Source organism: Podarcis cretensis, assembly GCF_951804945.1.
Source record: "Podarcis cretensis genome assembly, chromosome: 13".
Lineage (NCBI taxonomy): Eukaryota > Metazoa > Chordata > Lepidosauria > Squamata > Lacertidae > Podarcis > Podarcis cretensis.
This window is the reverse complement of record NC_137182.1, coordinates 56,972,260-56,985,547: the sequence shown is the minus strand read 5'-3', so window position 1 is coordinate 56,985,547 and position 13,288 is coordinate 56,972,260. Positions and strand designations below refer to the sequence as shown.

Below are 13,288 nucleotides of genomic sequence, written 5' to 3'. Positions count from 1 at the left end.
GTCATTTCCGCCAGTTCCATGAAGTCCATCACCTTCATCTGCCATTCTTCCCGGGTGGGTAGATCTTGTGTCTTCCAATACTTTGTGATAAGTATTCTTGCTGCTGTTGTTGCATACATAAAAAAAGTTCTGTCCTTCTTTGGCACCAATTGGCTGACCATGCCCAGGAGGAAGGCCTCTGGTTTCTTCAGAAAGGTATATTTAAATACCTTTTTCATTTCATTATAGATCATCTCTCCCATCAGAGAATTCACACAGGTAGAAACCACTTCAGTGCCAAGAGTGCAGGGGAGGAAGCAAATCCGTGCTGGGCATGTGGCTTTTCCTGGGATCCCACTTGAGAAAGGGGCGGGGGGAGGGACCACCAAGCGAGAGGAGGCGCAGCTGGGTGCGCTCGGCTTGCCAAGGGTTAAAGGCACTGAGTTGCATTCCTGGAGAGGGAAGGCGAGATGGAGGGGGGAGAGCCAGGTCCTCCAGAGCCAGAGCCCCTCCCTCGCTGCCCGGTCCTTTCCCCTGCAAGAGCAGCCTGGGGGGCTCCTTCAGCAAGAGGGGGGGGGCAGCTGTCTCTCTCCCCTTCTGCCCTCGGGTGAGTCTCTTCTCTCTTCTTGCAAAGGGTGCAATGGGGAGAAGGGGGGACCCAGCGATGAAGGGGGAGGATGCGGGGGGGGCTGCCGAGCTCCTGCCTGGAGAGACCCCCAAATCACATCCAAGGCTCCCGCCCCCCTCCTCTTCGCGAAGACCGAGTTGGGGGCGAGGTCACAGGCTTGCAACTCGAGTCTTCCTTGGGATCCATGCGCTGCTTTCCTCTGCGGGGACAATCAGGCCGAGGTTGTAGCCGGACGGAAATAATTTTACGTAAAATATAAGCAAAAAATAAAAAGGAAAACCTGACCTATGCAATAAGTGAATAAGGTCTGTGGGAAGATGGAGGGCAGAGAAGAGAAAGCGCTTCTTGGTGCCGTGCAGAGTCAAGCCTGCGGAACTCCCTGCCCCAGGAGGCCAGGCTGGGACCGGGGCAGGGAGGAGGAGGAAGAGGGGCTCTGCTTGGCTTCTTGTCTCCCCAGCGATGCTGCTGAATCCCAGTTGCTGGAAGGAAGCGCAGGGGGAGAGAGGGGCTCTTGCGCCCCATCCAGCTGGGGGGCTTCCCATTGAAGCCCCAGTGGGAACAGGAGGGGGGAATCCTGCAGGGCTCCCCTCCTGCTCTGATGCTGAGCTCCTCAGTTGTCCTGGAAGTAAAGCTTTCCCCAATACAACCCATGAATCAGACCTGGGTGTTATCCGGACTCCAGAGTGACACCCGTGTGCCCCTTCAGACATGCAAACACTTCGATGTCCAGAGGAGACTGAACAGAAAGCCCTGCTGTGATGGACAGCTGAGCCTGGGCAGAGTCTGGAGCTGCAGTCCCTCAGAAACGCCACCAGGGGGCTGGAGCCTCTCTCTGATTGGCCAGCCGAGGCGGGGGGCGGAGCCAGCCCTTTTGGCGGGAAGATGAGAGGCGCCTTTTCTGAGGGAGTTTTGAGGCTGGAGCTGAGACGGGAGGAAGGGAGGAGGAGGAGAGGCTGAGTCTGAGGGAGAAGTGGCTCTGCCTGAGGAGAATCTCGGGGGCCAGAAGGAGGAGAGAGGGAGAGGGGGGAGAGAAAGAAGAGGGCCGAGGGATCCCCTGGGTCTGGCGCGCAAAATAAAACGCCTCAGGAGGGGCATTGCTGAGAGAGAGGGAGGCTGAGGGAAAGGAACCTGGGCTGGGTCAAAAGGATTGAACGGCTACACCTGCCATAACTAAGGAAAGGAGCGAGAGAAAAGTAACAGAAACCGAAATGAGCATTTTCCCACCTCGTCTAGAAACAGGAACATCTGTTTACCTGAAGTGTAGCAGCTCATTTTAGCAACTGAAGTTTAAGAAAAGGTGTGCATATCCTGCTGTGTTTAAGCCTGTGACATTCCCATACTTACCTTAATAACCTAACTTCTACCTGAAAGAACGCATCTCCCGACCCAACTTTGTTTCACAAACCTCTTTTTTGTAAATAAAACTTGTTTGTTCCGCTTCTGCCTAAGACTTAAGTTTTCCCACACACAAGATAGCTTGTGGTAAATTGTAGGAATTTCTGTAATTGGTGTACCGTGTGGTGGGTCCACTATATTTAACTGGTGTTACTTGGGGGGTGAGTCCACCACATTTTAATGGGGGGCTGGCGGTGGGGTCTGCTACACCTGCTGAGAGGTACAGGAGGTCTCACCACCCAAGGCTGGAAAGGTCCCTGTGGAAAAAGGAAAGGACTCCCTCAGAAAGAGGCGGGCTCTCCTGCCTTGGAGGTTTTTAAACAGAACTTGGATGGCCACCTGTCAAGAGTGCTTGAGTTGTGATTTCTGCATTGCAGGGGGTTGGGCTAGATGATCCTTGGGGTCCCATCCAACTCCACAATGCTCCATTTCTACTGAAAGGAAACAAACCTGTGGTGTGTGGAGGGGTGAAATAGGCCGCCCCTCAAGTCCTGAGAGTGCTTAGGAGCCCCTCTCCCACCAGCCCCTTCTGCCCAAAATAGCATCTTTAGCAAACTACACGTCCCAGGATTCTTTGGAGGGAGCCATGGCTCTTTAAAGTGGACTGATCCTGCTTTGAAGATGCTCCCTCCCCTTTCTTGAGGTTCCATATGTATGTTGAAGCTTAATTTTCCACCCCCAGACTTGAGGCTTTATGTTACTGTTGTTCTGGTGGTTAGTCTTAGTGCTCTTACTGCTGCTGCCCGTTTATGGAATGTTCTCCCCAAGGAGATTCGCCTGGCGCCTTCATTGCAAATCTTTAGGCAACAGGGGAAACCTTTTCCACCAGGCATTTGGCTGATCAACATTAAGGTAAAAGGTAAAGGTACCCCTGCCCGTACGGGCCAGTCTTGGCAGACTCTGGGGTTGTGCGCCCATCTCACTTAAGAGGCCAGGGGCCAGCGCTGTCCGGAGACACTTCCGGGTCACGTGGCCAGCGTGACATCGCTGCTCTGGCCAGAGCCAGAGCCAGAGCCAGAGCCGCACATGGAAACGCCGTTTACCTTCCCGCTGGTAAGCAGTCCCTATTTATCTACTTGCACCTGGAGGTGCTTTCGAACTGCTAGGTTGGCAGGCGCTGGGACCGAGCAGCGGGAGCGCACCCCGCCGCAGGGATTCGAACCGCCGACCTTTCGATCGGCAAGTCCTAGGTGCTGAGGCTTTAACCCACAGCACCACCTGCGTCCCATTGATCAACATTATATGGCGGTTAAAATGTGTCAGTGGAAAGGGTGGTGGTTATTGGTTTGCTTTGCTTTTGCTTGGCCTTTATTATGTATTTTGCATTTTCATTATGTATTTTTATGTTGTGAACTTCCCTATGGCCTTCAGATGAAGGGCGGTAAACAAAAACAAAAAATAAGATGATGATGATGATGATGATGATGATGATGATGATGATGATAATAATAATAATAATAATACATATATTACCTAGGGCGGGTTACAACCATTTTAACCATTAGAACTAATGACAGTCACAAGAATAGGGTGGGTCCTGAAAACAAGTTTTGAATGGTGCCTCTGTGGGGAGGGAATTCCCCAACCAGGGAACTGCCCCCAGGATGCCCCCTCTTGAGCCATTTTTCACCCAAAACATGGAGGGTGGTGAAACTAGCAAGAGGGCTCCCTCTGCCACCATTAACCTGAGACCCAGGAGGGCCTGTAGGGAAGGAAGCGGTTCTTCAGATATTTGGAGGCCTAAGTAAACTCCTCATTTGAACATCTTGATTTGGGCCCAGAAGTGAACTCACCAACAAGGCAGCTGTTTTGAAATAGGAATTAAATGTATTCTCAAGATGTGTTGTGGGGATTTGGTGGGGAGGGGTAGACCCATGGATGCCACCTGGATCTCCTTGGAGAAAAAAGCGGGATAGAAATGCCATTAATAAATTTAATTCTCCTGACGGTGTTTAAATTTTACAACAGAATAATGTATTTGCTTTGTAGGATTTGCCAGCACCTCTCGTTTGGATGGACAGAACTTGACAGAGGACCAAGCAATTCCTTCTGATCTTTCGGAGACTTTCTGAGAGCACAGATGGATGAGCAAGACTCAGCTGGCCCTGGAGCAGAAAGAGGCCATGGCACTGACACTGGGAGCAGTGGAGGATTCTGGGAAAGCTCCATGCAGAAGATCCTGGGTGAGGAGGACACCCTTCGCTCAGATGTACAGAGCCAGCAGTTCAGGCAGTTCTGCTACCAGGAGACTGAAGGACCACGAGAGGTTTGCAGCTGGTTCTACCACCTTGACCATCAATGGCTGGAGCCAGAAAGGCACACAAAAGCTGAGATGCTGGACCTGGTGATCTTGGAGCAGTTCCTGGCTGTCCTTCCACCGGAGATGGAGAGCTGGGTGAGGGAATGCGGAGCGGAGACCAGTTCCCAGGCAGTGGCCCTGGCCGAAGGTTTCCTCCTGAGTCAGGCGGAGCAGAGGAAGCAGGTGGAGAAGAAGCAGGTGAGAGAGACTCTCCTCTGGATGCTCCCAAGGGGCTCCAAACAGGAGGGAGAACAAACCCAAATGCTAAAAAAATGGGGCATCCTTCTTCGGAAAGCATCCAAGGAATAAGATCGGATACCCCTAAAGTTTTTGCCTCTGCAAAACTCTCTATCTGAAATCTTTGTTGCTCTTTCAGGGAAAGGATCTGTTTGCAGAAATGGGTCCTGATTCATCTGAGTCAGAGAGGATTCCATTGGTCGCCAGGAAGTGGCCGCTGGGTAAGGAAAGAGCTTTGATTCTGTTTGCTGCATTCTATGGATTTTGAATCTAACCTGCGGATTCTTTTCAACTTTTAGTGGAAGGCACTTGGGGCCCAGAGAAGGGGAGATGTACAATATGAAATAGGTTGGGACATTGAAGTGGACTCAGCTGGCTAGACATTCATAGAACCCTAAAATTGTAGAGTTGGAAGAGTGACCCCAAGGGACATCTAGTCCAACCATCTGCAATGCCATCGTTCTCAACTAAAGTATCCACAACCAATTAAAACCCTTTGTTGAAAACCTCCGAGAAAGGAGAGTCCACCACCTTCCAAGCGATAAATGAGTTTTTTCTCGTTTTTTTTCACATTCTGTGGATTTTGAAACTAATCTGTGGGTTATTTTCATCTTTGCCAGAAAGATATCTCAGGCCAAGACCCCAGAGGAGGGGACATGTATTCTTGCACTACTAAAATATGAATTGGATAGAAACGCTAAAATGCCCTCAGCAGGGGAGACTTCTTCTAAGGCCCACCTGTAGTTAGAGATGCACTGCTTCACCTCTGAGAGAAACATCATGCACTCCTGGCTTCCCACTTACCTTTGTCTCTTGCAGGTGACAGAAGGGTGCCAGCAAGACCTCCTCATCCGTCTTTCCATGGTGGCAAAGTGCAAGTAGCGGCTGTGGAGGCAGATCAGGTAGGGGGAAATAGTCTTGTGGGCAAAGAGGCTGAAAGGTGGAGCAGCCAGGGGGCCTCTGGGGCCCCCAAACAAATCTCTCTCCTCCTCTTTGCTTCTGTCACAACTGCCCTTAAAAAGTCCGAAAATGCCATTTGAGGTTTATCTGCTGAAACTAATGAATGGACAACTCGCTTTAACTTTCCTTCTGAATGTTGCTAATTTATCAGTTGTTGCAGTTTTATTTGTCTATTTTTTGTGAAATACTAAAATACACTTCTCACCAGTTTACAGACCGCAAAGAACAGAAACCAGGATTAACCTTTACCAGCCCCAATTGTTGCAAAATAGGGCTTTCCCCATCCTCTCCTCCTTGTGCCCCTATGTACCCCTTGAAGTTGGCCTTAGGGCATTGGGAGGGCCCCCTCCTGAACAATGCACACAATAAAATACACAATAAAACAATTCCGTTAAGATATTCAAAGGAGCATCTATTCTTAAAATATGTGGGAAAACAATCCCATGAAAACAACAGAGCAATTAATAGGCAGGAAACAAAAGCTCAATGTGAAGTAAATGATCTTTATGCTGTCTAAGCGGAGGAACTTTTTCTTTTTCTTTTAGGTTTCATTGTGCTTTGAAGATGTAGCTGTTCGTTTCACGGAAGAGGAGTGGGCATTGCTGGATCCTAACCAGAGAGCTCTGCATAAGGAAGTCATGGGGGAGAATCGTGGGATTATAGACTCTCTTGGTAAGGCTCCCTGTTGGGTCATAATTTCTGTTTTGAAATTCTCTGTGTGATGAACCTCCAATATTTTGATGTTCACGGGTGCTGCCTACCACATCTGGGATTCTAACAGCCCTACAGCACACCTTGAATGGAGGGCTATCAAGTGTTTTGTCTGTGAATAGTCTTCCTCCAATTCTGCCTTTTTAAGCATGCATCAGGCTGGTCTGAACTGGCCAGGCCCTTTAAATGTAGGCTTCAGGGTGGTTAGGGAAACTGAAGTAGCTTCTGTCAGATATTTTTATTTCATAGAATTGTAAGTTTGCTTCTGTCCATTTTTGGTTGACCAAACAGATGACTGACATTGGAGATGGAGTGGATTCCATGATTGGGCCAAACAAAGTTTGTCCCAGAAAACAGCCAGGCTTTTCAAATCTCAGCTTCCCATAAATATGTCTGTGAATCTAACTCTCTTCCTGTATCACCACTGTGTCCAACCAGTCCATGGAAAACCACCTACAGCACAACAATCCCAATTAAAGCATCCATGACAGGTGGCCAACCTACCTCTGCTTGAAAGCCACCCATGAAGGAGAGTCTACCACTTCCCACTGGAGACGTTCCACAGTTGAAAAGCTCTGTCAGAAAGTTCTTCCTAATGTTTAGTCGGAGTCTCCTTTCTTGAATTCATTGGCTTGGATTCTACTCTCTGGAGCAGGAGAAAACAAGCTTGCTTCATCTTTCATATGACAACCCTTTAGATATTTGAAGATGGCTATCATATCTTCTTTCAGTTTTCTCTTTCCAGGACGCGGGTGGCGCTGTGGGTTAAACCACAGAGCCTAGGACTTGCTGATCAGAAGGTCAGCGGTTCGAATCCCCACAATGGGGTGAGCTCCCGTTGATCGGTCCCAGCTCCTGCCAACCTAGCAGTTCGAAAGCACCTCAAAGTGCAAGTAGATAAATAGGTACCGCTCTGGCGGGAAGGTAAACGGTGTTTCCGTGCGCTGCTCTGGTTCACCAGAAGTGGCTTAGTCATTCTGGCCACATGACCCGGAAGCTGTCTGCAGACAAACACCGGCTCCCTTGGCCCATAGAGCGAGATGAGCGCCGCAATCCCAGAGTCGGTCACGACTGGACCTAATGGTCAGGGGTACCTTTACCTTTACCTATCATATCTTCTTTCAGTTTTCTCTTTTCCCAGGCTAAACATACCTAATCCCCATAACTGTTCCTCACAAGGCTTGGTTTCCAGACTGATCACCTTCTACACACGTTCCAGCTTGTCAACATCCTTCTTAAGTTGTGGTGCCAAGAACTGGTGTGGTCTGACCAAGGCAAAATAGAGTGGGTCCATTCCTTCCCTTGATCTGGACACTTGATGCAGCCTAGAATAGCATTAGCATTTTTTGCTACTGCATCACACTTATGCCACGTGGTAAGCTTGTGGTCTGCTAAGAGCCCTAGCGCCTTTTCACACGTACTACTTGCAAGCCAGGTGTTCCCCATCTTGTTTCTGCAGATGTTATTCCTGCCTAACCAAAGGCACAAATATAAGTTGGCAGACAAAAAAGGCACTGAACCCTGTAGTAAGGCCTCACTTCTAACTCTCTTCAGTTCTCCCTCTACCACAAGTGTTGATTAGCATTGTTCTGTAATTTGGGATTCTATCTCTTCCTGAGGATCTAATCTGTTTCTATCTTTCTTGCAGGTGGTGATAATTTGGAGATTAAGAACAAAGGGGACAACGCCAGAATCCAGAAAGTGGAAATGCCACATACATATTTGGAGTTGGCTGAGAGCTCCTATTCCACTTCCCGTAAAAGAAACCCAGTGGGGAAGAAACCATATCAGTGCTTGGAATGTGCAAAGAGTTTCAGTCAGAAGGCCAAGCTCACTTCCCATCAAAGAATTCACACAGGGGAGAAACCCTATCAGTGCTTGGAATGTGGACAGACCTTCAGCCGGAAGGATAGTCTCACTTCCCATCGAAGAATTCATACAGGGGAAGAACCGTATCAGTGCTTGGAATGTGGAAAGAGCTTCAGTCAGAGAGCCCATCTCACCGCCCATCAAAGAATTCATACAGGGGAGAAACCATATCAGTGTCTGGAATGTGGAAAGAGCTTCACCTGGAAGGTAAATCTCACAGCCCATCAAATAATTCATACAGGGGAGAAACCATATCAGTGCTCAGAATGTGGAAAAAGCTTCAGTGGGAGGACCAATTTTGTTGCTCATCAAAGAATTCATACAGGAGAGAAACCATATCACTGTTTGGAATGTGGAAAGAGCTTCATCTGGAAGAAAAATTTCACTTATCATCAGAGAATTCATACAGGAGAGAAACCATATCAGTGCTCTGAATGTGGAAAGAGCTTCAGTGTGGGGGCCAATCTCATAGCCCATCAAAGAATTCATACAGGAGAGAAACCATATCAGTGCTTAGAATGTGGAAAGAGGTTCAGTGCAAGGACTAATCTCATGGCCCATCAAAGAATTCATACAGGAGAGAACCCATATCAGTGCTTGGAATGTGGAAAGAAGTTCAGTCGGAAGCAAAGTCTCACTTCCCATCAAACAATTCATACAGGGAAGAAACCATATCAGTGCTTGGAATGTGGGAAGAGCTTCACTCAGAAGAAAAGTTTCACTTCCCATCAAAGAATTCATACAGGGGAGAAAGTAAATCAGTGCTTGGAATGTGGGAAGAGCTTCACTGAGAAGCAAAGTCTCACCTTACACCTAAGAATTCATATTGGTGAGAAACCATATCAATGCTTGGAATGTGGAAAGAGGTTCACTCAGAAGGGAAGTCTCACTTTACATCAAAGAATTCATACAGGGGAGAAACCATATAAATGCTTGGAATGTGGAAAAAGTTTCACTCAGAAGGGAGGTCTCACTTCCCATCAAAGAATTCATACAGGAGAGAAACCATATCAGTGCTTGGAATGTGGAGAGGGCTTCACTTACAAGGAAAGCCTTACTTCCCATCAAAGAATTCACACAGGGAAGAAACCATATCAGTGTTTGGAATGTAGAAAGAGCTTCAGTCAAATCTCCTCTCTCAATTCCCATCAAAGACTTCATACGGGGAAGAAACCATATCAGTGCTTTGAATGTGGAAAGAACTTCAATACGAGGGGCCACCTCAGTTCCCATCAAAGAATTCATACAGGAGAGAAACCGTATCAGTGCATCGAATGTGGAAAGAGCTTTACCCACAAGGAAAGTCTCACCTCCCATCAAATAATTCATACAGGGACGAAACCGTATCAGTGCATCAAATGTGGAAAAAGCTTCACTCAGCAGGAAAGTCTCACCTCCCATCAAATAATTCATACAGGGACGAAACCGTATCAGTGCATCAAATGTGGAAAAAGCTTCACTTGGAAGAAAAGTTTCACTTCCCATCAAAGAATTCACACAGGGTAGAAACCATATCTGTGCATCAAATGTGGAAAGAAATTCAGCGGTAGCTGTCATCTCACTTCCCATCAGATGATTCATACAGGAAAGAAACCATATCAGTGCTTCAAAGTGGAAAGAAATTACCTGGAAGAAAAGTTTCACTTCCTATCAAAGAATTCATATAGAAAGTTTTGACGGAGAAAACAGGGTTTCAAATTGAATGAAAAGTTAAATACTTGGGTATTACTATGACAAAGAGATTCATCAAAGTTTATATGTCAAGGGGAAAAACCACGAGTCAAAATGAAAATATTGCAAGATGAGAATGAAAGGGGAGGATTGGGTTTAGCTGATATGAAATTGGCCTTTGCAGCCCGTTGTTTAGTGTGGATGAAGAAGAGAGTGACATTGATAAATAAGAGACTTCTGGAATTAGAGGGTCATGATTTAAAAGCATGGATATTTGTGGTATGATAAGGTCAAAGTTAATGTGGATTTCAAAAACTATTTATTGAGACATATCATATTGAAAATTTGCAATAGATATAAACCTAAGTTATACGTGAAGATACCTTTATGGATTTCAGTGCAAGAAGTGTTCACAGAAAAGAGGCAATAGGCAAAGAGAAATGGTTAACTTATCAAGAGTTGAAAAACTCCACTCTAATGAGTCAAGGAGACTGTAAAATTAAAACAAGGGAACAACAAACAATGGAAGTTTATATATTCTAGTGGTTTTCTTATTACAACTAACAAAGATTTAGCAGAAAAAAGACAGGTTTTGAAATATAGTTGTGTACAGACAAATATGTTATTGTGAAAACATTTGTTGTTGTTTAGTCGTTGAGTCGTGTCCGCCTCTTCCTGACCCCCTGGACCAGAGCACGCCAGGCCCTCCTGTCTTCCACTGCGTCCCGCAGTTTGGTCAAACTCATGCTGGTAGCTTCAAGAACACTGTCCAACCATCTCATCCTCTGTCATCCCCTTCTCCCTGTGCCCTCCATCTTTCCCAGCATCAGGGTCTTTTCCAGGGAGTCTTCTCTTCTCATGAGGTGGCCAAAGTCTTGGAGCCTCAGCTTCAGGATCTGTCCTTCCAGTGAGCACTCAGGGCTGATTTCCTTCAGAATGGAGAGGTATGATCTTCTTGCAGTCCATGGGACTCTCAAGAGTCTCCTCCAGCACCATAAGCTTTTATTGAAATTTGAAATGCAAGAAGAGCAAATTAAAGAATATATTTGAAATAAATAAAAAAATGTCCAGTAGCACCTTAGAGACCGACTAAGTTTGTTCTGGGTATGAGCTTTTGTGTGCATGCACACTTCTTCAGATACACTGAAACAGAAGTCACCAGCCCCTTATATATAGTAGGAGGGTGGGGTGGGGTTTTTCTCAGAAGGGTAGTGGGAGATGGGTGATTCACTCAATGGGTATGGTAAACCTGTTGACGACTGCAATTAGTCCTACAGCAGAAGAATTTCAGAAATAGACTTGGAAGAGAAGTGGCTGAATTACCACTTATTACTAAACTGAAGGGGTGCGGGTGGCGCTGTGGGTTAAACCACAGAACCCAGGACTTGCCAATCAGAAGGTCTGCGGTTCGAATCCCCGTGACGGGGTGAGCTCCCGTTGCTCAGTCCCTGCTCCTGCCAACCTAGCAGTTCGAAACCATGTCAAAGTGCAAGTAGATAAATAGGTACCGCTCTGGCGGGAAGGTAAATGGTGTTTCCCGTGCGCTGCTCTGGTTCGCCAGAAGCGGCTTAATCATGCTTGCCACATGATCTGGAAGCTGTATGCCAGCTCCCTTGGCCAATAAAGCGAGATGAGCGCTGCAACCCCAGAGTTGTCTACGACTGGACCTAATGGACAGGGGTCCCTTTATCCTTTACCTTTTACTAAACTGAAAACTATGGAGAGATCTGGTCTGAATAGATATATTGGATTCTTGTCTCATTACACACGCTAAAGCTGTTTTTGGTCATCTGCATACTATCCCGTGCTTTTTCCTGTAGGACTAATTGCAGTTTACCATACCCATTGAGTCAATCACCCATCTCCCAATACCTTTTTGAGAAATACCCCGCCCCACCCTCCCACTATATATATAAGAGTCTGGTGACTTCTGTTTCAGTGTATCTGAAGAAGTGTGCATGCACACGAAAGCTTACACCCAGAACAAACTTAGTTGGTTTCTAAGGTGCTACTGGACAATTTTTTTATTTATTTCGACTGCATCAGACCAACACGGCTACCTACCTGAATCTTAAAGAATACATGATTACATTTGTGGGGGAAATTGGGTTATATGCAGAGGGAACAGTGGGAACATATGTGGACCAAAGGATTACAATATACATTGTGTTATGATTTAAAAGAGAATGTGTACAAAATGATGTATCCTTGGCACTTAACTCCTTTAAGGTAATTTAAAATGTATAAAAATGTTCCAAATACTAGTTGCAGGTGTAAAGAACATGAAGGGACATTTTATCATGCTTGGTGGACATGTATAAAAAGCTTTAAAATATTGGATACACTGATTCAGAGAATTTTGAAGATATTTTCAACTGAAACCAGAATTGTTCCTGTTGGAAGTTAGGGATATACAATTAGGAAAAGACTATGGAACTTTATTTCACTATATGATTACAGCTGTGAGACTTTTATATGTAAAAAGATGGGAAGACTCATTATCTACAATGGAGGAATGGTTGTTAAAATTACTGGATTTAGCTGAGATGTCAAAGTTGACATGTTTAATCAGAGAAAAGTCATTGTCAACATTTACTAAATGTTGGAAACTGCAGACTTCTTGCATGAAAAAGAAAACGAACTCATGATATTTTGGTTTGAGGAATCACCCTTCTTGTAACTTGAAGCCATGAGTTTGGGTCCTAGCCTCCGGAGCAGAAGAAAACAAGTTTACATGGGACAGCCCTTGAGATATTTGAAGATGGCTATCCTATCTCCTCTCAGTCCCCTCTTTCCCAGGCTAAACATACCCAGCTCCTTCAACCGTTCCTCATCAGGCTTGGTTTCCAAGTGTGTGGTCCGACAAAGGCAAAATAGAAAGAACTTACTTCCTTTAATCTGGAAATTATATTTCTGTTGATGCAGCCTAGAATAGCATCACACTGTTGACTCATATTAAACTTGTGGTCTACTAAGATCCTTTTCCCGTGTACTACTGACAAGCCAGGTACTCTTCATCTAATATTTGTGCATCTTTTATTTGGTTATTCATGCCTTATGAATGTCAGGAAACCCCTGACATGCCTTTCATTTGTCCTTTTTGAAATTCTTCTTGTAAGTTTTGACCCAGTTCTCCAATCTGTTAAGGTCAACTTGAATCCTGATTTTGTTTTCTGCGGCATTAGCTGCCCTCCCACTTTGGTATCATCTGCACATTGGATGAGCACCCCCTCAATTTCTTCATGCAATTCATTTATAAAGACATTGAACAACAACAAGCCCATGAGATCTCACCTAGTAGCTCCTTCAGTTTCTTGAAATTGGCCGCCTTAAAGTCCAGAGTGCATGTCCAACTACACTCAACTTTCCCTTGCCTCTATATTGTGAAACCGAGAAGGAAGAAGAAGAAGAAGAGTTTGGATTTGATATCCCGCTTTATCACTACCCTAAGGAGTCTCAAAGCGGCTAACATTCTCCTTTCCCTTCCTCCCCTACAACAAACACTCTGTGAGGTGAGTGGGGCTGAGAGACTTCAGAGA

The 13,288-nt window shown here is 46.0% G+C and overlaps 1 protein-coding gene and 1 long non-coding RNA gene across 3 annotated transcripts in view; one reads left to right on the top strand and one right to left on the bottom strand.

The window, feature by feature from the left end:
- The window catches only part of LOC307202369, a 39,719-nt gene extending 34,328 nt beyond the window's left edge, over nt 1–5,391 (bottom strand). The window contains exon 1 of the long non-coding RNA XR_013832857.1: nt 5,343–5,391. This is a non-coding gene — a long non-coding RNA (uncharacterized lncRNA). The remainder of the gene's footprint in view (nt 1–5,342) is intronic.
- LOC307202129 (uncharacterized protein) lies at nt 566–10,924 on the top strand. Of its 2 annotated transcripts, none has more exons than XM_079951826.1 (6): nt 566–586; nt 3,992–4,499; nt 4,678–4,759; nt 5,358–5,440; nt 6,044–6,170; nt 7,858–10,924. In XM_079951826.1, the coding sequence occupies exons 2-6, from the start codon at nt 4,083–4,085 to the stop codon at nt 9,582–9,584; spliced, it is 2,436 nt and encodes an 811-aa protein (XP_079807952.1). In that variant the 5' UTR covers nt 566–586; nt 3,992–4,082; the 3' UTR covers nt 9,585–10,924. The 2 variants fall into 2 exon arrangements, with proteins under 2 accessions (XP_079807952.1, XP_079807951.1); XM_079951825.1 differs by lacking the exon at nt 566–586 and adding an exon at nt 1,619–1,904.
- The last annotated feature ends 2,364 nt before the right edge of the window (nt 10,925–13,288 follow it).